The sequence below is a fragment of the Symphalangus syndactylus genome, chromosome 6 (assembly GCF_028878055.3).
Source record: "Symphalangus syndactylus isolate Jambi chromosome 6, NHGRI_mSymSyn1-v2.1_pri, whole genome shotgun sequence".
Lineage (NCBI taxonomy): Eukaryota > Metazoa > Chordata > Mammalia > Primates > Hylobatidae > Symphalangus > Symphalangus syndactylus.
In genome coordinates, this window is record NC_072428.2 from 46,450,671 (window position 1) to 46,478,096 (window position 27,426).

The 27,426-nt window shown below is 39.4% G+C and overlaps 1 protein-coding gene across 6 annotated transcripts in view; it reads left to right on the top strand.

The window, feature by feature from the left end:
* SBF2 (SET binding factor 2) overlaps positions 1-27,426 on the top strand; it is a 546,228-nt gene that overhangs the window by 486,260 nt on the left and 32,542 nt on the right. For 3 of the 6 annotated variants that reach the window (XM_055282429.2, XM_055282430.2, XM_063641081.1), the window contains 4 exons: positions 5,734-5,930; positions 8,730-8,870; positions 21,017-21,201; positions 25,322-25,498. In XM_055282429.2, coding sequence (XP_055138404.1) covers positions 5,734-5,930; positions 8,730-8,870; positions 21,017-21,201; positions 25,322-25,498 — 700 coding nt within the window. Of the gene's footprint in view, positions 1-5,733; positions 5,931-8,729; positions 8,871-9,912; positions 10,009-18,738; positions 18,814-21,016; positions 21,202-25,321; positions 25,499-27,426 lie in introns of all 6 variants that reach the window. The other 3 variants (XM_063641080.1, XM_055282428.2, XM_055282432.2) reach the window with 3 other exon arrangements.

Here is a 27,426-nt window from a genome sequence, read left to right on the forward strand (position 1 = left end):
TTGAACCCTGGAGGCGGAGGTTACAGTGAGCTGAGATCATGCCACTGCACTCCAGCCTGGTGACAGAGCAACACTCCGTCTCCAAAAAGCTTTCTGCTGCTTTTAAGGGACAAATCTAATACACAAGTATATAAAAAGATAGAAAGTAAAAGCATAGAAAAAATATACCACGCAAAACTACCTTTAAAAAAAGTTGTTGTCACTATATGAATATCAAAGTAGACTTTAAAAGCAATAAGAAAGGATGGTTGATAATGACAAAAGGTTTATTTTTACACACAGCAATTCATTAAGACCAAGTGGAGTTTATTATAGGAATAGAGTACTGGTTTGACATCTGAAAATCAGTCAGTGTAATTTACCACATTAACGGAATTAAAAACAAGTTTATTATATAAAGATAAGCATTTTGCAAATGCAAAGTACACTTATGAGTTTTATTTATGTAAACTTATGTAAATTCTGTATTTTTTGTCACATTTGTGATTTTTAGAAAAAAGCTCTCAGCAAAATAGAGTAAGAATGAACTCCCTATGAGTAGCGCCCTGAAGGCCTCAGAGGAGTCTACAGTGGAACAGTGGGTAGCTCCTTAATCTTCTGTCTTAAAAATCCTACACAGGAAATTACTTATCTTAGAAATAAATAAAATATTAACAGCTTTTTCTCTGAAATCTGGACAAGGATGCCCATTATCACCATTTCTATTCAGTGTTGTACTAGAGGTCTTAGGCAGTGCAAAGAGACTAGAAAAGTAATAAAAGGTATAAAGATTGAAAAGAAAGAAATAAAACTGCCATTACTCAGAGATGACCAAAATGCACATGTAGAAAATCTGTAGGAATCTGCCGATAAACTTTTAAAATTATTAAGTGGATTTAGTACAAGGTCACTGATAAGGTCACTAGTACAAGGTCATTTACAATAATTAGTCATATATATACTAAAAACATTATTACAAAATGAAATTTTCAAAAAGCGATGCTATTTTGGTACTATTCCTACTATTCACAGTAGCACTAAAAAACATTACTTAGGGATGAATCTAATAACCAGTGCAAGACCTCTACATGGAATACTTAAAACAATATTGAAGATCATTGAAGAGCTAAATAAGTAGATATTTCAGGTTCTTAGATTAGAATATTCAATATTCTAAAACTGAATTTCCTGAAATTGTTCTATAGACTCAGTCCCAATCTCAGCAAAATGTTAATGGAAACTGAAAAGGTAATTCTAAGAGTTACATAAAAATGTGGAAGACAGAGTAGCCAAGATAGTCTTACAGAATAATACTATAGGATGTCAAGACTTTTTATAAAGCTACAGTAATTAAGACAGTATAGGACTGACACAAGAATGGACAAATGGACCAGTGGAGCAAAATAGGGAATATATTAAACAGAAACACCCCAACATATGTGGATACTTGATTTAAGATAAAAATGACACTTAAGAGCGGTGGATAGAAGATGTTTTTTCAATAAAGGATGCTGGGAAAAATTAATCTTGACCTATTCCCATTGACGTATAGATCTATATGTAAAAGGTTAAAACAATAAAACAATAGGTTTGTTATTAAGGTTAAAACAAATAAGCTTAAAACAATAAAGCTTCTAGAAGATAAGAGAATGTCTTCATGACCTTGAGGTATAGGGAAAGATTTCTTGGGATGGGAAGAACATTATCTATAAAGTAAAAAATTGATGAATTTAGAACTTCTGTACATCAGGAGATATCAAGAGAGTAAAAAGGACTATAAATTGGTTAAATAACTTTGGAAAGTTGTCTAATGCTGTCTAAACATTTAAACATCCACTGAATATATTCATAACCTAATTCCTAGAAATTCTCCTCTTAGGTGGAGTAGAATTTCTTTAATTTCTTTTTTTTTTTTTTTTTTTTTTTTTTTGAGACGGAGTCTCGCTCTGTCGCCCAGGCTGGAGTGCAGTGGCATAATCTCGGCTCACTGCAAGCTCCGCCTCCCAGGTTCACGCCATTCTCCTGCCTCAGCCTCTCCTAGTAGCTGGGACTACGGGAGCCCGCCACCACACCCGGCTAATTTTTTGTATTTTTAGTAGAGACGGGGTTTTACCGTGGTCTCGATCTCCTGACCTCGTGATCCTCCCGCCTCGGCCCCCCAAAGTGCTGGGATTACAAGCGTGAGCCACTGTGCCCGGCAGGTGGAGTAGAATTTCTAACAGAAATACATATGTGCTCCCAAAAGACATCTACAAGAATGTTCATGGCAACATTCCTAATAATTAAAAAAACTAGAAACTACTCAAAATCAACAAGAGAATAGATAAATGGTATTATACTCACACGGTGAAATACAGTAATGAAAATGAACATACTACACATGAGTACAATAACACTGATGGATCTCATAAACATAATATTGAGCAAAAGAAGCCAAACATGAAAGAATAAACTCTGTTGATTCCCTTTATCTAGAATTCAAAAAGAAGCAAAACTCATCCACATAGTTAACAGTCAGGATAGTAATAATCTTTTTTTTTTTTTTTTTTTCTTTTTGAGACAAGGTCTTGCTCTGTCTCCCAGGCTGGAGTGCAGTGATGTGATTCCAACTCATTGCAGCCTCCACCTCCCTGACTCAGGTGATCCTTCCACCTCAGCCTTCTGAGTAGCTGGGACTAGGCGCATGCCACCAAACCTGGCTAATTTTCTTTTTATTTTATTTATTTTTGTAGAGAAGAGGTCTCACTATGTTGCCCAGGCTGGTCTCGAACTCCTAGGCTCAAGCAATCCTCCCAGCTGGGCTTCCCAAAGTGCTGGGATTACAGGTGTAAGCCACCATGCCAGGCAGGATAGTGGTAATCTTTAAGAAAGAGGAAGAAATAGTGACTGGGAGGAAATACTAGATCTTGGATGCTTGTAGTGGTCCATTTCTTGACCTAGGTGGTAATGATATCACCTAGGTTTTGAGCATTTGTATGTGAATTATGCTTGAATTAAAAAGTTTCCACAAAAGCTTCTGAAGCCTAGTCAACTTCTTGAGAGTTAACTGTGGAGCCCGGAGCTGAAGGCTCTGAGTAGTGGGTTAGGATGGGTGGCAGGGAAATTGATATCTTTCATTACGAAATGAGACTGGTACTGAGAGTAGCTTCCCTTGGTCTTTAGGCTTCACACAATTTGCCCCAGCACTAGGGGCTATCCAGCTGTCATTGAAGCCCATGTCAGGAAGCAGGAGAGAGCCATGGATCTTGTATGTAACAGAGGATGGTCTGTGTGTGGTGCTCATTCACAGTGGAAGGAGATGGCTCACTACAGGGGGCAGGGAGTGAAGGAGTGTGCTCGCTCTTTACCAATTACTGAAGTAGCTCCTGGAGCCATTAAACATTATTCCCCTATCTAATACACATTGTATCTTGAAGCAAGTTGGGAAAAACTGATATTCAAGTGGAGATAGAGGGTCCTAATTATGGAACTGCCTTTTCAGTCTTCATGAGTGATTATGTCTATAGCTTGGTCTTTTCATCAGTTCGTGGTATTACAAAAATTCAGGCCACAGATTCCTAGAGCACCAAAGCCCTAGGCTTTCAGAATGCTTCCAAGGTATCATTGGTTAAGTATGGAAAGTTAATTTGGCATTCAGTAAAGTAGTTGAAGGTTATGATTTATGTGACCATAAACTAGCTTTCCTTTCCCTCCTCTCAGCACTGGTTCTTATCAAGATAAGGGATAAGAAGTTCTGGAAATGGATAATGGTGGTAGTTGCCCAACATTGGGAATGTACTAAATGCCACTGGTTTGTATACATAAAAAAGGATAGCATGAATCCCAGCACTTTGGGAGGCCAAGGCGGGTGGATCACCTAAGGTCAGGAGTCCGAGACCAGCCTGACCAACATGGAGAAACCCCATCTCTACTAAAAATACAAAATTAGCCGGGTGTGGTGGTGCATGTCTGTAATCCCAGCCACTCAGGAGGCCTGAGGCAGGACAATTGCTTGAACCCAGGAGGCGAAGGTTGCAGTGAGCCAAGATCGCGCCATTGCACTCCAGCCTAGGCAACAAGAGCGAAACTATGTCTCAAAAAATAAATTAAAAATAAAATAAATAAAAAAGGATACCATGGGCCGGGCGCAGTGGCTCACGCCTGTAATCCCAGCACTTTGGGAGGCCAAGGCAGGCAGATCACCTGAGGTTGAGAGTTCGAGACAGCCTGACCAACATGGAGAAACCCTGTCTCTGCTAAAAATACAAAATTAGCCAGGCGTGGTGGCACATGCCTGTAATCCCAGCTACTCAGGAGGCTGAGGCAGAAGAATTGCTTGAACCCCAGAGGCAGAGGTTGCAGTGAGCCGAGATCGCGCCATTGCACTCCAGCCTGGGCGACAGAGTGAAACTCCGTCTCAAAAAAAAAAAAACCAGGATAGCATGGTAAATTTTATGGTAGGTATATTTTACTAAAATTTAAAAATCACCGGCTGGGCACGGTGGCTCATGCCTGTAATCCCAGCACTTTGGGAGGCCGAGGTGGGCAGATCACGAGGTCAGGAGATCGAGACCATCCTGGCTAACATGGTGAAACCCTGTCTTTATTAAAAATACAAAAAATTAGCTGGGCATGGTGGCAGGCACCTGTAGTCCTAGCTACTTGGGAGGCTGAGGCAGGAGAATGGCGTGAACCTGGGAGGCGGAGCTTGCAGTGAGCCGAGATCGCGCCACTGCACTCCAGCCTGGGCGACAGAGCGAGACTCCGTCTCAAAAAAAAAAAAAAATCACCAAAAAATATAGGATTAGTGATTAGGAGTTTATAAATATAAAATCTGTTTAGTGTAATATTTCTAATTAAACTAAAAAAAAGAAATGACTCTGAAACCTGCCTATCTTCTTGCATTTATTAATCTGTATGTACTCTTACGTGTTATTTTCCCAGCATCATATCCTGTAACTTTATAAGCTAATCTTTTAAAATAAGTATCAACATGTAGTGTTATTAACTATTTAAACTCATTTGACATTTAAACATATTGTTCTCATGCCAAAAATAATTTGGTTTTGGTTTTTAAGCCTTTCACCATCTCAGGCAGTCTAATATTGGCATGCTGCATTCTCTAATGTCATCTCAGTGATCTATGAAGTGTTTACAATTTGACTTGTCATTCTCATAAAGTTGACATTAATCCGGTAATCTCACAACCTTTATTTCAAGTTGTGGAAAAGTAATGTATAAGGCAAGGGAAATAGTTCAACAGAGGCCTTTTAAAGAATTCTACATAATATTTTTATTTTCTAAGTTTATTCAGCAGAAGTCTGCAATATCAGTGAAGGGGGCTCTTTTCAAAAAAGGCTACAGATCAGTGGATGAGTTAGCTAGTTTCACCATCTAGGGATTTTCTTCTCAATCCCTGAAGAATTCAGGAGTTGAAACTAAGTCCCATATTTGAAATATGTTGGCCAGGCACAATGGCTCACACCCATAATCCCAGCACTTTGGGAGGCTGAGGAAGGAGGATCGCCTGAGCCCAAAAATTTGAGACCAGCCTGTACAACAAAGTGAGACCCTGTCTCTACAAAAATAAAATTAAAAAGAAAAGAAATATATCTTACCCTTCAACTAATATGTTTCTGAATCTTAGAAAAATACTATGATACTAGTATTCAATTTCTTATATTCTCTCTCTCCCTCTTCTCTCATTTCTTTCCCCTTTTCTTCCCCTGTGTTCCTTCCCCCAATCATTCTTTTCTCCCTTCTCTATCTCTGAAGCTATCCTGGCCTTTTAGTCATACCTCAAGCTGTACAGGACAGTAGTTTACCAAGAGTAGCTCGCTGCTATCGACACAATCGCCTGCCTGTTGTATGTTGGAAGAACTCAAGAAGTGGTACTCTGCTCCTCCGATCTGGAGGATTCCATGGGAAGGGAGTCGTTGGTCTTTTCAAATCTCAGAACTCCCCTCAGGCCGGTAAGCATCTCTCTATAACACAATTACCACCCGTTCACATAAGGACAGTACTAAAAATAAAGGAAGTAAAATCTGGGAATGGTGCCTTTTCATCAAGTCTTGTCTCACACACAAACTTTTCCACTTTGCTGCATACAACATGTACAGCTTAAACAAGAACTATACTTGGTAGTGTGAGGCTCCACATTGAATTTGACATCTTAATATGTCTGGTCTGTACTTGGATTTTAATAGAAATTAATATAATAAAGTCTTTGGTCCTAGGCAATTTTCATTCCAGCAAACCAGAGTATTCACAGATGGAAACTAGGTTACACCAACCTTTTTTTTTTCTCCTGGGAAGCATCCAAATACATTTAACAGCTTCAGAGGCAAGACGAGATTCTGTGCCATCTGATATCAGATATCCATCCTCACTCTTACAAGTCATACACACACACAAGACAGCAAACTAATGACCGCAAATGCTGCTTCAGGAGCTTTCAAGCAAAGAGGTTTTTAGGAAGCTAGCGAAATAGTAAGTACAGCTGTCCCGTATTCTGAGGATACTTGTGAGTACCATGTCTGAGGTCTTGAAGTCAGGAGCTGTATTTTGCTGACCTTTCTCATAGCTTCTGCCTCATAATAGATGCTCAAAAAAAATGAAACAGGCCACTAAGAAATCAGATCCAATTTAGGGATGGCTGCATTCTTCCACCTTTGGAAATGAAGTAAACTCAGAATCTGTGATTCACCAGGTACAACCATGTGCTTTTTGAAAGTCAGCCAATGTTTTGATCATTAGGTTGACTGAGGGCAGCCTTCCACCTGCCTTGGAGTCTCACTACTGGTGTAATTGAAGGCAATTGGCTTTTTACTGTTTCTCCTCTGAAACCCTGTGTCCTCCCAAGCCACCTGGTGGGTATGTTAGAACATAAGAAGGGGCCAGGTGCAATGGCTCATGCCTGTAGTCCCAGCTACTTGGAAGGCCAAGGTGGGAGGATTGCTTGTGCCCAGGAGTTCAACACCAGCCTGGGCAACATGGCAAAACCCCGTATCTACAAAAAAATACAAAAATTAGCCAGGCGTGGTGGCACACGCCTGAGTCCCAGCTATTCAGGAGGCTGAGGTGGGAGGATCGCTTGAGCCCATGAACTAAAAAGGCTGTAGTGAGCCACGATTGCACCACTGCACTCCACCCTGAGTGAAAGAATAAGACTCTGTCTCAAAAATGTGAAATAAAATAATAATAAACTAGAACACAAGCATATGTAAGTTATATAAAATGAGTGAATGATTTTAGGAGCACCGATAAGCATATCACTAAGCTTTTAGTTGGAAAACAATTGAAACTTATTCCACTGGTTGCTGAGTTTTTTAAATCTAATTTAAATTTACTATATTTCGTATTCAACTTCCACATTTACTCACAACTAATATCTTTGGGGTTTTTTTGTTTTTTGTTTTTTTGTTTGTTTTGTTTTTGTTTGTTTTGTTTTTGTTTGTTTGTTTTGGTTTTGTTTGGTTTTGTTTTGTTTTTTGAGATGGGGTCTTGCTCTGTCGCTCAGGCTGGAGTGCAATGGCGCGATCTTGGCTCACTGCAACCTCCGCCTCCCAGGTTCAAGTGATTCTCCTGCCTCGGCCTCCCGAGTAGCTGGGATTGCAGGCATCCGCCACTACACCCAGCTAATTTTTGTATTTTTAGTAGAGATGGGGTTTCACCATGTTAGTCAGGCTGGTCTCGAACTCCTGACCTCAGGTGATCTGCCCGCCTCAGTCTCCCTAAGTGCTGGGATTACAGACGTGAACCACTGCACCCGGCCGACAACTAATATCTTTGAAATTGCAATGCATCTTACAATTGATGTGATCAGAAAGAAGAGTGTCATAGTTTAAGTGGCAATTTTTTTATTGATAAGCAGTTTTTATTGTTAGGCAATAAAATGACAGTGTGTCTTAGAATTGATGACATATTAAAGGTGATAAAATACAATAATGCTAATTATTTATTTTCTATTCCAGTTGTAAGAAAATTTATGAATATCTGTTGTCCTTGTAGTGAGTCCATCCCCTATCCTCTTTAAACTGTCTGGGCCAATTTCAGTGATTCTGTTTTGCTTCACCCAAACCAGGCTTATATGCCTATCAACCCAGAATTGCTCTCACAATTGTGTATACTTTTTGCTCCTCATTTAGAAGGACCAGGGATTGGCAGTAGTTGCTCCTATCTTCTCCCTATCTTCTTCCACTCTTCCCTCTACAAATCTTTATACGCTCATGTCCCCTGGTGGGTCTATGTGGCAGAATTGAAATAAAGTTACTGGTAGTGGAAAGTTCTTAACTCTACCCATTCTGGGATGTCAAAGGAACCCACTCCCAAGCAATAACCTGGTCAGGATGGTTGGGGGATATCATCAAGGAGTTGTTGTTCGTGAGTCTTCATTTTAAGTTGCTTGGATAATGAGAAGCTATACCCTGTGCTTTCAAGCCCAATCTATGCTTGGAAGGATAGCCCTGTGCTGGTTTTCCAGACCTGGGCTCTTTCTGGAAGGATAATGAGGCAATCAAGAAGTAGGTGTGGTAAAACCAGCATTACAATGGAGGATTAGCCATTTAATAGACTGGCAATTTAAGTGGGGCTGGTTTCTATATTTGGGTGTAGTAACTTGTAGACTATATAGAGAAAAACAAGCATAGATAGATAGATAGATAGATAGATAGATAGATAGATAGATAGATAGATAGATAGATAGATGATAGATAGATACTTCTGTTAACACAGAGACAGTTTATTTTATTCAATATATTTTCCTTTTATAGCTCCTACCTCCTCTTTAGAATCTTCCAGTAGCATAGAACAAGAGAAATACTTGCAAGCCTTACTGAATGCCGTTTCTGTCCATCAGAAACTCAGAGGCAACAGCACTCTTACAGTCAGGCCAGCCTTTGCTCTATCTCCAGGTAAGATTTGATAATACTTTTCTTCTTTACAGCTTCTAATGAAAGGTCAGTTCTGTTCCTAGGGTTATTTGTACTGTTATTTGTTATTTGTACTGTTCCTTCACCAAGACTTCTTAAAAGTTTTACCCTGAAGGGTTATAAGTTTAACTCCTTTTACTTAGAAATCTACCACTATTAATGTCTAGTAAATAGTAACTAAACTTAGAGATTCAGTTTTTTCTTTTTGTTTTTTGTTTTTTAAGAGATGGGGTCTCACTGTGTTGCCCAGTCTGGTCTCGAACTTCTGGGCTCAAGCAGTCTTCCCGCCTCAGTGTCCCAAAGTACTGAGATTACAGGTGTGAGCCACCACACCCAGCTCAGTTATTTCCTTTTCGAAAGAGTAATTGGAGAGGAAGTGGGGACTATAAATAAAGTCACCCTTTATTCCCATATTTATCTTTCATAGACTTTAAAATATTATTATGACATGGAATATGTGAGTGGAACATGTTTCTTAAATGTGTATTTATTAAAATCATCATTTATAAGTTTGAAATTCCCAAAATATCTGCAGCCTATTACGATTTTCAGTACAGTTTGTTTTCACTGGATTTGGATGAAGCCATTAAGACTTGTACTAATATTCTGTTTCAGTTATCATGTGATGGAACCCCAAAGGGTTCATGTAGAGGTAACCCTAATGTGTTAGACACAGGAGCATGTGACTTGAGAAGTTGGTCTCTTTGGCTTAATCAGCTATTTGAATTAGCTCAACATAAGCAGAAAGTGGCTTTTCTTGTAAAGTAACACCATGCATGCCTTGCTCCATTTATCATTAAATTCTCTGATTGCACTTGCCAAACCTAACTCTATAATCTTGCAAATGTGTGTTATCTCTGATTAATAATAACATTGCCTTGTTATCTCTAATAAAGCTTTGGGTACTTAAAAGTACAATGTTTGGCAGCAGTTAAACATGCTACACATGAAGATAACTTTTTGTCATTTGAGTAATGTTAACCCAAACAACATGGTTTTTGTTCTTCTTTTTGGCCGACTTTAGGGACTGAAAGGAGGACTTCAAGAATGTCCACTGTGCTTAAGCAGGTAGTGCCAGGACATTTGGATGTAAACCCATCCAATAGCTTTGCTCAAGGAGGTTAGTAAGATTGATTTTATCACTGAGCACTGATGCAAGCTTAAAAGCAGAAAGCATTTTTCTAGATAGTTGATATTTTAAATCAACTAATTATGGTTCAAATTGTTTTTAATTACCCTCTTCTGAATGAATGGTCAAATGTATTACTAGCATGATGACAGATGAGCTTAGCCTTGTGGGACAAGAAGTATAATAATTGCTGATGCCATATATATTGATAAGTTTGGGAGCATTAGGAGGTAAGGGGAGCATGTCTAAATGATGAGTCAGCCCTGGGAGTATTCCATAATACTCCAGATTTGCAGGGCAGAAAGACCGATCAATCACAGAAGTATAGATAGTTAAGGAGAAGTGACTCCAGATCCAAGGAACTCCAAGTCCTGTTATTTTTGCTCCTGCCCTCTGAAATACTGGTTTGGAGGATAAGACATCATGATATCCAGGTAGCTGCTGACATGAGGAAATAGAGAAAGGCTAAGTATTCATTCTTTTAAGCTCCAAAAGGTCATCCACTTTGTTCTCTGGAAGTTTATGTGAGATTCTTTCACTCTGCAGAGGAAATTCCAGACCAGATTTTTTTTTTTTAAGACAGAGTCTTACTTTGTTGCCCAGGCTGGAGTGCAGTGGAACTGTCACAGCTAACTAACTGCAGCCTCCAACTCCTGGGCTTGAGCAATCCTCCTGCCTCAAGCTCCCAAGGAGCTAAGACGACAGGTGTGTGCCACCACTCCCAGCTAAATTTTTAAAATATTTTTTGGGACAGAGTCATACTGTGTTGCCCAGGCTGGTCTTGAACTCCTGGCCTGAAGCCGTCCTCCCACCTGGGCTTCCCAAAGTGCTGGGATTACAGGTGTGAGAAAGCACCTGGCCCCAGATATCTCAACTGTGAAGTCCCACTGTCTCACAATGGAGTCACAGAATCTTAGACTCTTCCTCTCACCCCCATATAATGATGAATTCCCTTAAAAAGATACTAAGTAGGCCAGGCACGGTGGCTCACGCCTATAATCCCAGCACTTTGGGAGGCTGAGGCAAGCAGATCACCTGAGGTCAGGAATTCCAGACCAGCCTGGCCAACATGGTGAAACCCTGTCTCTACTAAAAATACTAAAATTAGCCAGGCGTGGTGGTGCACACCTGTAGTCTCAGCTACTCAGGAGGCTGAGGCAGGAGAATCAGTTGGACCGGTGAGGCAGAGGTTGCATAGAGCCGAGATCGCACCATTGCTGGGCAACAAGAGCAAAACAAGAGCCGAGATCACTCCAGCCTGGGCAACAAGAGCAAAACTCCATCTCAAAAAAAAAAAAAAAGTATATATATGTACACACACACACACACACATATATATACACACTACACACTAAGTAAGTAATCTTGTTTCTGCTTGAACATCATCAGTAATGGGAAACTCATTTCTTCCCCAAAATAATCCCTTACATTTGTGAGCAACTCTATGTGTTGCTTTCTCATATTGACCACCACTTTTACATATTGGGCCTAGCTCTATCCTCTGAGGTTAGAAAGTAAGTGTACTCTCCCACACCTAAAACCCTTCAGGAAAAACTCTTGTCAGGCTTGCTTTCTGCAAAATTCACTTTTTACAAAAATTCACTTTTTTCCCTTTTGAAAACCATACACATCTTGGTCCTTTGGATATTTTCTTTTCCTGTCTTTAGTTAACTCTGAATATCCCCAGTTCAAATGGTTGTAGTCTGCCCACCATCCTTATCACTCTGAACACTCCACAGAATTGAACCCAGCGCTCTAGGTGTTCTCACAGCCTAAAACTGCATTAGCTATGGGCAGCCCCATCACTAGGTTAACCCATGTGGAGATTAATATCATTTGAAATCCCTGTCTGCTTCACGTGTGCTATTGTTCTTAAAAATATACTGGCCTTGATGGTTGCTTTTTGGACCCACTAGCAGTGTTATAACTGGGAAATGTCATGTTTTGGGATGTGGACTGGTATTTTAGACCTTTGGACCCTGATTCTGTCTACCGGTGCCTTTGCTGTTTTCAAGCCTTTTGTCATCCATACATTTGATCATTGTTGTCATGTGATTCTTTGTTTAAAAAAAATGTTGAACAAGCCAGAGCTAAGGACAAAGACCTACAGCAAAATAATATAAACCTCTCTGAAGAAAAAGATCAATCTGTTCATCTATACTGGTTATGAGTCTTCCCACTAAAACTCACCAGGCCCATATTTCTAAATCTCTGTCAATCGTTTTAATCCACTATTTGCCAGTCTTTCAAACAATTAACTGCATCACCAAGGGTTTTATGGTTATTTTGCTGTGATTTATTATAGGAATCAGTGCTTTTTTTTTAAAGTAATTATAAATAGTCCATTGATAATCCATTCGTAGAATTTGGTTCAGAATCAACATAAAGATTCTACTTTACAAAATTCACTTTTTTCCCTTTTGAAAACCATACACATCTCCTAGTGGTCATACTGGTTTTTAGGATACTTTCTTTTCCAGCCTCGTCAGAACTTTCTGTAATTGCAGGATTTCCTAAGAGCTTTCAACCTTCTTGAGTCATCTTTCCAGTTAGTGTGTCAGGCCTTGAAGTCGTATTAGTTTCTTAGGGCTACCATAACAAAGTGCCACAAATTGGGTGGCTTAAACAACTATTGTCTCACAGTTCTGTAAGCTGGAAGTCCAAGATCAGGGTGTCGGGGGGGTTGGTTCCTTCTGAGGGCTGTGAGGAGGAATCTGTTCCATGCCTTTCTCCTAGCTTCTGGAGGTTTGCTGGCCATCTTTGGCATTGGTTGGCTTCTGGAAGCATTACCTAAATCTCTGCCCTCATCTTCACATGGCATTCTCCCTCTGTGTCTGGCTCCAAATTTCTCCTTTTATAAGTACACCAGTCATATTGAATTAGGGGCCCATTCTACTGCAGTATGACCTCATCTTAACTAATGATATATATTCTGAGGCACTGGGGTTAAGACTTAATATAAATTTTGGGAGGGGGACACATTTCAACCCATTACAGCCATATATATCATTTTTCTGAATTTTTAGAGTACTATTATTTTAAAGTTTAAGATACACACATCGTTCTTCTCATCATTTCTTTATCAGTGAATTTGAACTAAAAGATGGTACAGTGATTTTTCTCCTAAGGTTCCTGGTATTTCAGTTGCTAAGCACTCTTGTCAGAATTTGGTTCGAGATTGCATTTCCCCTTACTGCTTTATTTACCATATGAAAGTGTACATTGTCAGCAAGGAAAGTCAGTAATTTTTCCACTCAACTTTTAGACAATGCAACTTTCAGCAGATGTCTAGTTAATTGAAGCCCTCCCATCCCACAACCTGATCTTGTATTTTGCCATTGTACACGTCACCATGTTATCCATTCCAACATTTGGCCAGGTGGCCTATAATATAAATTGTAACTGCACAGTTGTCTCCTCCTTTTATGTTGGTACCCAAGGCTCATGGATTTTCAACAATCTTTTTCTTTTTTTTGAGATGGAGTCTCGCTCTGTCACCAGGCTGGAATGCAGTGGCGTGATCTTGATCTTGGCTCACTGCAACCTCGGACTCCCTGGTTCAAGCAATTCTGCCTCAGCCTCCCGAGTAGCTAGGATTACAGGCACGTGCCACCATGCCCAGCTAATTTTTGTATTTTTAGTAGAGATGGGGTTTCACCATGTTGGCCAGGATGATCTCCTGACCTCGTGATTCACCTATCTTGGCCTCCCAAAGTGCTAGGATTACAGGTGTGAGCCACCCCACCCGGCCTTAACAATCTTTTTCAACTACATTATCTTCTTTTTTAACACTGGCCTCCAACTCTTGGCTTCTTTTATACAAGGGAATTCCCAGTAGTGGTTATATTCTTATGACTCCATTCTTTGCTAATCCTAAAGGCAACCAGAAGGCTGTATTTACCTTGTCAGATTAAAATCTCCTATTTAACTTATGACCGCTCTGTGCATATCTGAGGCTATAAATATTATTTCTGACACCCTGCTCAAATACTTTCTGCTGAAAATTACTGTGAATTTGGCTTGTTTCCTTATGACAGTTTTTTACTCCTAACCAGGTGCCTGTCATTCTGGTATCTTAAGCTAAAATCCAGAAACGCAAATCTCATTCTTTTACTCCATCTCTTAACTCTTCACTCCTAAAGCCTCCAAAACCTTGTAAAGTCCCAGTGATAAACTGGACAAAGAGATACTGCTCTTTCCTGACACCTTCAACATTCTCTGTGATCTCTAGAGCTGCTTTCTGTGTTTCTTCTGATAATGTCATTCCTTCTCAAAGTAGGAGGAATGAACTGGGGCAAGCAAGTTAAGGGTCTCAAAAGATTCTCTGTTATGTGAACATGCCAGGCAGACACACATTTAGACTGGCCAGGGCAAGACTAGGTATAGACATGCCCATGCCTTGCAAGTAATTCATTTCCTTGTACCGACTCACAGTACAGAGTCTCTTCATTCTTCCAGAGTTAGGTACCACTGTGGAAGGAGCCGCCTGTCATTTAATTCTTCTTCTTATTTTTTTTTACCCAAACCCCTAGTTCTTCTTCCTAGTCTTTTTCTTTTTGCTCCCCTATTTTCACAACTTTTTTCATTCCTTTCATTGTCGTACAGTCTTAGTTCCAAGTTTTCTTATGTTAGTTATTTCCACTGTGTGTCTCTGCTGGTCTGATAAGCCAGGGTTAAGATTGACCTTCACCTCTTTTTCAGTCAGGGTGGTCACTTTGCATTCAGCATGCATGTTGGTGAGTTCCTAATGCAAGGACTGCATCCTTTTTTACATAAGGATCATTTTAAAAGCAAGAAGTGAATAGATCACATTGTTTTTCATTTAAAATTAAAATAGCATTTAAGCCCAATGGGGAAGCACATATACTTACAACTTGGATAAATTTCTTTGTTGAGTAGAAAAATGCCTTAAGAAAATTCGTACTGCCTCTCAAATACCAAAATATAATAGCTGGGTATATTTGAGAAGTAGCCACTTGGAGGCAGCTTTTTAATTTTTCATCCTTTACATTTTAAGTTTTTCTCCATGTATTATTTTATTCTTGAAATAACCTCCAGGATATGTATTTAAAGAGACCCAGGGAGATTAAGTGACTTGGCCAAGGCCACACAGCAAATATTAGTATAACTGGGACTAGAATTAGTTCAGTGTTGCATCGTATCAGTGCAGATGTATTTACTGAATATATCTAGTGTCTCACGCACTGGGCCAGGTATAAGATCACAATGATAAATAAGGCCCCACATGTGACCTAAGCATCTCTTTTCCTTCTCCCCTATTTCAGAACAGAGTAGAGGAAACAACACCAGTGCTTAGGAAACACTGGTTCTCTGAACAGTAATGCATTCCTATGGGGAAAATGAACTGTGTCATATCTTCCCTGAAGCAGTCCCTTTAGCCACTTCTTACTGATTGGGTCCAAGGTCACATGGTTCCTCAGGAAACAATACATTAAGAGTTTAGTGGCCGGGCGCGGTGGCCCACGCCTGTAATCCTAACACTTTGGGAGGCCGAGGCGGGCGGATCAGGTGGTCAGGAGATTGAGACCATCCTGGCTAACACGGTGAAACCCCGTCTCTACTAAAAATACAAAAAATTAGCCGGGCATGGTGGCGGGCACCTGTAGTCCCAGCTACTCGGGAGGCTGAGGCAGGAGAATGGCGTGAACCTGGGAGGTGGAGCTTGCAGTGAGCCAAGATCGCACCACTGCACTCCAGCCTGGGCAACAGCGAGACTCCGTCTCAAAAAAAAAAAAAAGAGTTTAGTTTAGTTGCATTCTAATTCAAACTATAGTCCCACTACTTACTGTGTGATTAAGCAAACTAGGAAACCTCTTAATTCTCAGTGTCTTCATCTTTAAAAAATAATATAGATTTTTAAGGTAGTTATGAGGAATAAATGAAATAATATATGTAAAACATTTAACTTAGTAACTAGCCCATAGTAGCATTTTAATAAATGTTACTTATTATTATTATTATTATAGTTATTGCTATCATTGCCATTGCCTAATACTCTGCTGAAATGAGAAGAAAGTCGATATTTGCATTTAAATTGCTTTGAGCCTTACTGATCTAAGGCAAGGGATAGAAGGCATATGCCCTGGGTCTAGCCAGTGACTTTCAAACTTGTTTGATCATGACTCGCAATAAGAAATGTATTTTATATTTATATGTATATATACCCATTCATTTTATATCACAATTCAGGTAATACTAAGGCACATGCAAAATGTATAATGTATACACTAAAACAAAAGTTTTGTGAAAAAATATTCATCCGTACCACATGCAGTGCTCATTAGTATTTTCAACTGTAATGTTTAATTTTGAAAAAAATACTGATTTGACCTAGTAGAGTGATTTCCCAAGCCACTAAGGAGGATCCTGCAGTTTGGAAAAACACAGCTTGAGACGCTTTGCTGGTGTTAAGTGCCCAGGACATCTAGAAATCATTCAGGAAATCTAAGTAGACCTCACCACCACCAACCAATGTGGTAGTCTAATTCCTTTGGTTAAAATGACTTCCAGATGGGATTAGAATTCTCAAAGCTCCCTGCTGGCCCCATATCAGTAGTGGCCATTTTATCATTTTGGATATTCTACTAATTGGCCAAAACTTGGCAGTTTTTCATTGATGAGCCTCTGTTTAGGGGAGTCCTTAATATCTTTTGTTTAATACCCCCTTTTCACTCTTTGAGTGCAAATAATTGGGTTGAAGATATAATAATGAGTCACAACAGCTCACAGTGTATTGGTTTGCAAAAAGTAAATAATCAACAAATTCTTTGAGTGCCTGTATTTCAGGCTCTCAGCATGGATACAAGAATAAACATGATTAGGTGCCTGCCCTCGCAAGCACATGTAAACCAAAAAGTACCTGAGACAGGTCTCAATAAATTCAGAAGTTTATTTTGCCAAGGTTAAGGACTCGCCCTGGAGAAAGGTCTGTGCCTTTCTCCAGCAATGATTTTGAGGGCTTTAATATTTAAATGAGAAAGAGGGAGGGTATAGTAATCCACATGTTGCAAGAAAAAAGGAGCAGGTAGGGGAATAGTCAATTATGTATTCATCTGTCAGATAAAGTGAACATACCAGTAGCTACCTGTGGATAAATTTAACCTTTTAACTGTAGCTGTTTGTTTAGGAACAAAAGGAAAAGCAGCTTCTTGTATGTCTCACCTTTCAGCCTAATTTCTTCCTTTTGGCGTAGTGAACTGGAGTCCTGAGTTTTTATTTTCCTTTCACACACACACTCTTGTAGAGTGAAAGAATATACAGATAATCATGATGCAATGTGATCAAAGTTCAAATAGAGCTCCTCAGCTTGGGAGCAGTCAGGAATGCCTTTAAGAGGTGCTAATATTGTATCTGGATCTTAAGGGTTAAGTAGGAATGTGTCAGGTAAGGAAATGGGGGAAATCATTCCAGGCAATAAGACTAGCATAAGAAAGTGTGATGTGTTAAGGGAACAGTATCTCAGAATCAGGAACTACTCAAGCATCACTATCATCATCTTGGTGTCCCATATTCAATAGGAAAGTTCAAACTTTTGGCAGAAACAGCAGTCAGCCAACACAGAGGAGGCCACACAGTGTGCCTTGGCCATGTCGTCCCAAGCCTTTGTTCCGTCTTGCAGTCACATTCTCTGTCTGTCATCAGCCAGCACCTCTGCAACCCTTACTTTCTGACTTCCTTTGGCCACCAGAGCCATCAGTGCCCTTCATTTTCTGCTTCCAAAGGAGTGAAGTGGGAGTGAAAACTCACTTGTAATGATTTTTGTTATGTCGTATGTTATAGAATTTTGCATTTTATAACTTAATACTACTATTAAAGATTGTAATCCTGAATAAATATAAAATCGTTTCTTCTAATTGACTTGAGCAATTTGTTTGCTTGGAAAATGCTAAAACTGCTCACAATTTTTGGTTTGCCATCATCATAAACCCCTTTCTTTGTGTTGGAAAAAAATATATTACTCAAATTACAAAACTATTATCTCTAATACTGCCTATCATTTTGGCACAAGTAGGGATTTTAAGAGAAGTCATTACTTCAATCATCACAAGCTGTATTATTAGTGGTATTGGGTATTGTCACAGGATTATGAATTTTTGCTGCTTATAACTATTTATGGAAAATAAATGTAATTTCCAAATGAAAAGAGAAGAAGGAAGATAGCGTGGCAATGCTTAATGCTCTACTGCAAAAACATGCCCTTAGTTATTCCAAATGGTTGCTAGAGCTTCATTGTTTCCTGGTGTGATGACCTTGCTCAAAGAACAAACGTGTTGTACAACACACAGCATTCGCCAGTCTCCTTCAATATGAGGACCAATGTATTCCTAACATTTACCCATACACACCCCAAATTCCTTAATTTTATTATATAAATTTGTTTCTGACTGAATGACAATCTTCAAAAGCTTATTCCATTTGGTATAATTTTTTAGTGGCACCTTCTGCTGTGTGCTGTCCATTTCATTGTGCTTATAGTATTTATAAACAGGTGCTGAAATTTCATTTAACAGGTACTCAATGCATCTTTTTTTTGTGTGACTGTGCAGCTTTTTGTTTGTTAATTAAATCTTCTACTTTTATTATATTTTCCCCTGCTAATTTTAAAAATTAAATAGCCTATTCTTCTCTTACTTAATCTGCTCTGACATTTGCTGCTATATACATTTTATTTCTCTTTCTGTCTTTAATCTTACCTACCAGTGCATGGGTACAGAGATAAATGTTTTACTCAGTCAAATCCCAAATCTTCAGCTAAGGGAAGAGTCCATAATCAAGGTACTGTATTATGTGTCCTGATATATAACTCTTTTAAACCATCTTCATGTGAAACTACATATGTTACAAGTAATTTTTTTGCATTTGTAAAATTATATCCTTTATTCTCATCAACATTCTGAATTTCCTCTGATTCCATTTACAAAAAAATTAATAATTGCCATAATGTCTAAGAAAAACTCATAAACTACATAGAAAGATTCATGCGGCCGGGCATGGTGTCTCACACCTGTAATCCCAGCCCTTTGGGAGGCTGAGGCGGGTGGATCACCTGAGATCGGGAGTTCAAGACCAGCCTGACCAAGATGGTGAAACCCTGTCTCTACTAAAAATACAAAAATTAGCTGGGCGTGGTGGTGTGCACCTGTAATCCCAGCTACTCGGGAGGCTAAGGCAGGAGAATCACTTGAACCCAGGAGGCAGAGGCTGTGGTGAGCCGAGATCGCGCCACTGCACCCCAGCCTGGGCAACAAGAATGAAACTCTGTCTCAAAGAAAGATTCGTGCATGTGAAGCTGAAATGACCAATAAAAACTTTTCTTGGGAACTGGTCTCCTGACCCCATAAATGCTTATAAAGAGAGAAGCAGATGTGACATTATCATGGTGACTTCTGGTCACCTAGCAACATGACTTTGATTTAATACTAGGAAAAGACTAAAGCTTCTCAAACAGGCTTTATAGATCTAAAGAAGAAAACCCACTTTAGGGAGGCAGTAGGAAAGTCCTGTATCCCTGTGACCCCATCACTGAGATAAATACCACAGTTCTACAGGCATTTATGAGGGCCTCTTGATTTGAAGGTGATACAGTGCTAGTCAAATTTGAGAATTAGTACATGCCTTTGTGTCTGGATGTTTGATATTTAATAGTTTCACTGGCATATAGAAATCCTTGATTTTTCTATTTAATATAACTAAGGTCAGCTTATCTCATTGAGACTCTTCTAGCATTTTAGCTTGCCCTTTCTCTTAGAAGATATCTGCTTCTGGCTGGGCGCGGTGGTTCATGCCTGTAATCCCAGCACTTTGGGAGGCTGAGGCAGGCAGATCACCTGAGGTCGGGAGTTCGAGACCAGCCTGATCAACATGAAGAAACCCCGTCTCTACTAAAAATACAAAATTAGCCAGGCATGGTGGTGCATGCCTGTAATCCCAGCTACTTAGGAAGCTGAGGCAAGAGAATCGCTTGAACCCAGGAGGTGGAGGTTGCGATGTGCTGAGATCACGCCATTGCACACCAGCCTAGGCAACAAGAGCGAAACTCCGTCTCAAAAAAAATAAAATAAAATAAAGGTATCTGCTTCTGACTGTACATTTTATTCATTTATTTTATTTTAGAGACAGTGTCTTACTCTGTTGCCCAGTATGTAGTGCAGTGGCGCTATCTTGGCTCACTGCAACCTCCGCCTCCAGTGGTCAAGGGATCCTCCCATTTCAGCCTCCCAATACAGGCGTCTTTTTGTATTTTTTTTTTTTTTTTTGGTAGAGACGGGGTTTCACCATGTCGCCCAGGCTGGTTTCAAACTCCTGGGCTCAAGCGATCTGCCCACCTTGGCCTCCCAAAGTGCTAGTATTACAGGCATGAGGCACTTTGCCCATTACTAAATTTATAATTTCTCATTTTTCATGGATACTGAAAAAAACTATAATATAATCTTGTTTAGAATTACATCGTTTTGGCATGATATACAAATATTAATTCCAAATCCAGCCTCAGATTTTAGTAGACTTATGAAGTTTCTCTTTCATATCTTTAAATGTCATGTTAAATTGACCAAATAAGCAGAAGAATGTTCCTTACTTTTTTCATGAAGTCCTGAGAAATTGCATAACTCAGCATTTGCCTTCCTAGACTTTATTAGTACCTCCTGCCAGCATGTTTTGTTTTCAGTATCAATGTACTGTTTCTACTTATGATCTTAGTATTTACTTTTAAATCCTGAATTTACATCAAAATATAAAATAGGATTGATTTGGGGGATTTGCTAGGTCGTTCTGAGGCTAAGATTGTGTGATTTTGAAATGCTATATTGGATAATGCTTATGTTACAGAAGCAGCAAATGACCATATGACTTATGATTTTTAGATTAATCGGCTTGCTATGACCTCTAAAACTGTAGCTCCAGAGCATGCACCTTTTTCCTTAGTTGGTGGCATTCCCACATTAGATTATCTCACTCCATGACTTTGGCTTTTGTGAAGGTGTGTGGGCAAGTCTTCGCTCTAGCACTCGCTTGATCAGCTCTCCAACATCCTTCATTGATGTTGGCGCCCGACTGGCAGGCAAGGATCACTCGGCCTCCTTCAGTAACAGCACCTACCTACAAAACCAGCTCTTGAAACGGCAAGCAGCCCTTTACATATTTGGTGAAAAGTCGCAACTAAGGGTAAGATTTCTTTTTTCTCACTTAGAAACTTGATGGATACACTAGGGCTGTTTATAAAACCTGTATCACAGACCAGCTTTGCTAGAATATTTTTTACAGCATGATTCTTAACCTGGAGTTAATAATCTCAAAAAATTTAGCTCTCCTTTTATATTTTTTTATATATATATTAATTTTTATATAGATACATGTATATACATATGCATATTTATTAGCCATGAAAATAAATATTTATTCATAATAGTAAAAAGTCAACATAAACATCAGGAATACTAGGAAGTGTACATACAAAAAAAGAAATAAGGCTTCATCAGGCTGTGTTTTCAACAGCCTTGATTCAGTTTCCACAGGAATCTGCCCATGGCAAAACAGATAGTTTTGTTATGGTAAACCTAAAAAAGGCTACAGAAAGATAGAAGAATGGAGAGAGGAAGACTGTGGTACCATGTATGGAGGCAAGGCAAGGCCAAGTCTAGGTTTTCTGAGTAACACTTGTTAAAACTTCGCAAGGCTATATAGAAAGAGACATGTCCTAAGACATGTCAGAAAATTCAAAATACTAGATGCTAATCAACTTTATTCATACTGTTAAGTTGTGCTAAAGAGCTTCACCATGCTGAGGGCCCATAAATTGTAAAGATGGTCTTTTCCTCCAAAAGCAACGATAATTCCTTGAATTTAATGTTTTGCAAGTCACACATTACAAAATAAATTTCATTACTACCAGTAGGTATATAGGACATGAAAGTTATCTGCTAACTCAGAAATCTCAACGTTTAGTCCATTGCTCCAGTTGGCACTGGACAACCTAGACAGACCTCTGGCTGAACTGTGGAGCAGAAACTGTGAGCAGGGTGCCATTAGCAAGATCCCACATGCTTGGCCCTTAAGACGCCAGTAACTGAGTCATCTCTTCTGGAGCAGGCTGGTGGCTTTGCTAGCTCTTCTCCCACTGCCTGGACTGCTGCAACCACTTAGTCACTAACCTTTAGGGTAGAGGGCATAAAACTGCTGAGTAATGCTCAAGTTTTAAATCTGCATATGTGTCTTCTGATACAGTAGATAATTTTATATCCAGAAAATAGAACACTTTTCTACAGCAATCCAGGGTTGCTGGTGCCAGTGTCTTTTCCAGAGCACAGACTTTCCATGCTTCAGCACAACACTTACTCATGATCCGAATCACTCTCCGAGGTTTAGCGCCTTAATACTCCCCTCTGCCATTCTCTTTGCACATAATTTCTCAGATTAGCTATGTGATCATACGTATTTGAGTAAGAAAGAGTTGGGATGCTGCCTTTTTCCTTCCCTCTCTTCCTCCTGCCTTCTTTTTCTTTCTGTTTGTCCTTCCTCAATCAAGTATTATTATATATTTTTTTATATTTTTTAGGATGGAGTCTCACTCTGTCGCTAGGCTGGAATGCAGTAGCATGATCTCAGCTCACTGCAACCTCCGCCTCCCAGATTCAAGCAATTTTTCTGCCTCAGTCTCCCAAGTAGCTGAGATTACAGGCGTGCACCACCACACCCAGCTTTTTTTTGTTTTGTTTTGTTTTTTTAGTAGAGATGGGGTTTCACCATGTTGGCCAGGATGGTCTCCATTTCTTGACCTCATGATCCACCTGCCTTGGCCTCCCAAAGTGCTGGGATTACAGGCGTGAGCCACTACACTAAGACAAGTATTATTATTTTTAAAAATGTAATCCCACCATTCTGGCACAGTAGTTGTCAGCAATTCTGTATATTCCATTCAGGTTTTATCTTTTATTCAATTTTGTATGTAGAATATGGCTCTGTATCTGTCTGATACGTGCCACATTCTAGCTAGCACAATGCCGTCCAGTTGCAATTCCATACCTTTTTCTCCCAACAAAGAAGCAGAAAGGAAAGCCAATAAATTACAGTGACTTATTCTGAAAATAATCTTGAATTTGGCCTTTACTTAGGTGAATTCACATACTTTAATATTTTATTATTAGGAACAAATTCCTTACAACCTAATGGAGTGTCTCAATACTTTGGTTAGTAACTCCTGGTTTATAAGATAGGCATACCTAGCTCATGTATAGTTGGAAAATAGGAATCTACCTTTCCTGAAAAGTAAACTATGTTTTGTCTATTATAAGTTTTTAAAAATAATAGAAAGGAACTCATGTATATCGCTAGGTTCTTTATCTGAAGCCTTAACATCATGTTTCCATGTCATATAGTCTTCATAACTATTTTAGTCATTATTTATCCCATATTGTTAGATGTTTAGGTTTATCTTCTGTATATAAAATTACAGTCACAATTCTAAGCAAATAGGTTATTTTGTTATTTTTTTTAATTGAGATACCATTCCCTGGGGTTTTTTTCATATTAGATTATTTCCTTAGAGTAGCTTCCTTAAAATAGAATTATTAAGACAAAGGAAAAATTATAAAATACACCTAACAAGATTTACCATCTTAACCATTTCTAAGTGTATGACTCAGTATTATTAAGTACATTTACGTTGCTGTGCAACCAATCTCCAGAAAGCAGTTTTACTCTTAGAAAAGCAGATGGTCCAGTAGAGTAATTTGGGCAAAATGAAAAAGTGGAAACATTTTGAGAAAATTAATTCATTCTTTGGCATGAAAAGTTAGAGGACTTTTAAATCTTCTTCAGAGCTAGGCAACCAGGTTATTTAAATGAAATATACCAGTAGGCCATCAGTATAGCATTCTTTAATTACAAATGCAACACTCATACCACACACAAAATAAATTCCATATGGATTAAAGATGTAAATGAGAAAGTACTCAAATAAATATAGGTTGATACATATATTAAGTGAAAAAATATTATCCCAAAGATAGAAATGAACAAAGCCTTTCATGGTTTTTTTATGTAATTTTTTTTTTTAAGGTGGAGTCTCACTCTGCTGCCCAGGCTGGAGTGCAGTGGTGTCATCTCAGCTCACTGCAACCTCCATCTCCGGGGTTCAAGCGATTCTCCTGCCTCAGCCTCCCGAGTAGCTGGGATTACAGGTGCCCGTCACCACGCCTGGCTACTTTTTGTATTTTTAGTAGAGATGGGATTTCACCATGTTGGCCAGGCTGGTTTTGAACTCCTTACCTCAGGTAATCTGCCTGCCTCGGCCTTCCAAACTGCTGGGATTACAGGCATGAGCCACCACACCCGACCATGTAATTTTTTATTATTGACTTTTAAGAAGTAGGACCAGGCACGGTAGCTCACGCCTGTAATCTCAGCATTTTGGGAGGCCGAGGTGGGCCGATCACAAGGTCAAAAGATTGAGACCATCCTGGGCAACATGGTGAAAGCCCATCTCTACTAAAAATGCAAAAATTAACTGGGTATGGTGGCGCACGACTGTAGTCCCAGCTACTCGGGAGGCTGAGGCAGGAGAATCGCTTGAACCTGGGAAGCAGAGGTTGCAGTGAGTCAAGATCGTGCCATTGCGCTCCAGCCTGGGTGACAGAGCAAGACTCCATCTCAAAAAAACAAAAAAGTAACCACAATGTTGGTAGTCTTGGGGCAGTAAGAAAGTGATTTTTATTTCTTTCTCAATATTTATCTCTACCTTTTTTCATTTTTATTATGAATATGTTTTACTTGCAGAATAAGAAATATGTGCATATCTACAAACTTTAATACATGTACAGTCTGGAACTCCAACAGTGTATTACCTATCCCTTACCATATACATCTTGGGAAGACTTAGTTTACACTGTTGGAGTAATCATACTGTCCATGTATCATTAGTTCCTCTTTAAACTTCCAGGTTCATGGCCTTATAATTGACTTATATTTGGTATTATAAGCTCCATCAAGTTCCAATCTACCAGTAGTCTCTTCCAGTTCTCAGAATGAGAGCATTCTTACACTAAGTAATCTACCTCTAGTAAGGACTAGATTTGCCATTCTAGGCAAACCACTAGCCTGTACTGAATGGCTCTTCCCACCAACACTGACACGTTGCCATACAAGATTGACTTTCTTGACCCACTGGCAGCCTCTGCAGCTATTTGGCCCCAAATAACTGTTTATCATTATGCACTGCCCCATTGGAAACATCACTCTTTTACCTATAGCACTTCATCTGCCTAATTCTCTGAATCTTCATCCACAGAACTTCAAGATAGAATTTGCTTTAAATTGTGAGTTTGTTCCTGTTGAATTTCATGAAATCCGGCAAGTGAAAGCCAGTTTTAAGAAGCTGATGAGGGCTTGTATCCCAAGCACCATCCCTACTGACTCAGAAGTGACCTTCCTGAAAGCACTGGGAGATTCTGAGTGGTTCCCACAGGTAATGTCTGAAGCAGCTTCTTTCTTTACAACTCAAAGAAACAGAGGCCCAAGTAGATATACAGAACTGTATTTGAGAAAAAAAAATACTTGGTTCCTCCACCCCTCAACATTCTCCTCCTTCATTGTGTGCCATCAGTAAAGGCCTTTCAGTCTCAGGAAATCATCTGGTATAGGTGAGGGAGTAGAAGTCTTGATCGCTGGGTTTTTATCTCTGTGTATTTAAAAGTTTGGTATCTGTAGGACACTAAGGAGAAAATTATTTTTAGATGGAAATTTTTGATGTAGTAAATTTAATCAGCATGTATTTACAGGGCTCCTGCTCTGTTGTTAATACAGTAAGGATCCAGGGCAGAGGGCAACTTCTGCATGACTCCCAAGAGCTCTCACCTTTCATTTGTCTGCCTATCCCAGGTCTCTAGATTTTAGATTCACCCCAAACTACCCACCAAAGGCACACTGGATGCCCCCAAGCCTACCTAAGGCTTGAGAAAAAAACACAATGTCCATCTTTCAGTTCAGTCAACTTTGGGATATTCTTAGTTGAACTTTTATTGAGAAATTAAAGGGTCTTGTCTTTAAGCCCCTTTATTTCTTATATTGCCCAGGCTGGTCTTGAACTCCTGGCCTCAAGTAATCCTCCCACCTTGACGTCCCAAAGTGCTGTGATTACAGGCATGAGCTGCCACGCCTGGCCCCCATTATTTGTTATCACCTTGCAGAAATTCCCAGTCCCCTGCCTCCATCTACCTCCAAGCATCCTGCCTCTTGTTTCCCACAGCACATTGGACTAAAAGGCAAAAAAAAAAAAAAAAGGAAATGATGTCAGTACCCAGGGCTGTGACTGTTCTCAAGATACTTAAACCAAAGAGAAATGCCACCACATATATATTTGGCTATAAATGTATCATACCTTGTTCATTATTATTAAGGCAATTTAGGGTGCTTTGCATACCCGTAGAAGGAACTGATCGATACTCCCTTCTGTCCCCAGGCTATGAGCCCCAGCTCCAAACGGACCCCACCACCCAACTTATCTATCCATGTTTCTGATACATTCTGTGCTCTACTCTTTGCTAGAAAGTGGACCTGTATCAAAAGTTAGGGACTAAAGACAGTGGAAAATAATTGCCCACTTGGGATACTGACATCTTAAAAGTTATCTCAAAGCAAATTATTTTTTTAACTTTTATTTTGTGTTTAGGGGTACATATATAGGTTTGTTGTATAGGTACATTGCATATCTTGGGAGTTTGGTGTACAGATTATTTCATCACCCAGGTAATAAGCATAGTACCTGATAGGTAGTTTTTCTATCCTCACCCTCCTCTCACCTCCAACCTCAAGTACGCCCCAGGCGTCTATTCCCTTCTTTGTGTCCATGTGTACTCAGTGTTTAGCTCCCACTTACAAGTGAGAATATGCAGTATTTGGTTTTCCATTCCTGTGTTAGTTTGCTTCAGCTGTGTTACTCTAAAGGACATAAGCTCATTCTTTTTATGGCCGTGTAGTGTTCCATGATGTATATGTACCATATTTTCTTTATCCAGTCTACCGTTGATGGGCATATAGGTTGACTCTATGTCTTTGCTATTATGAATAGTACAGCACTGAACATGTGTGCACATGTGACTTTATGGTAGAACAATTTATATTCCTTCAGGTATATACTCAGTAATGGGATTGCTAGGTCAAATGGTAATTCTGTTGTAAGTTATTTGAGAAATCACCAAACTACTTTCTACAATGGCTGAACTAATTTACATTCCCACCAGAAATGTATATACATTCCCTTTTCTCCACAGGCTCACCAGCATCTGTTATTTTTTTACTTTTTAATAATAGCCATTTCTTAGAACAAATTCTGAGCCCAAAAGCATTCAGGCCTGGTGATAGCTATGTTGTAGAAACAGTTACATGAGGAGCTTC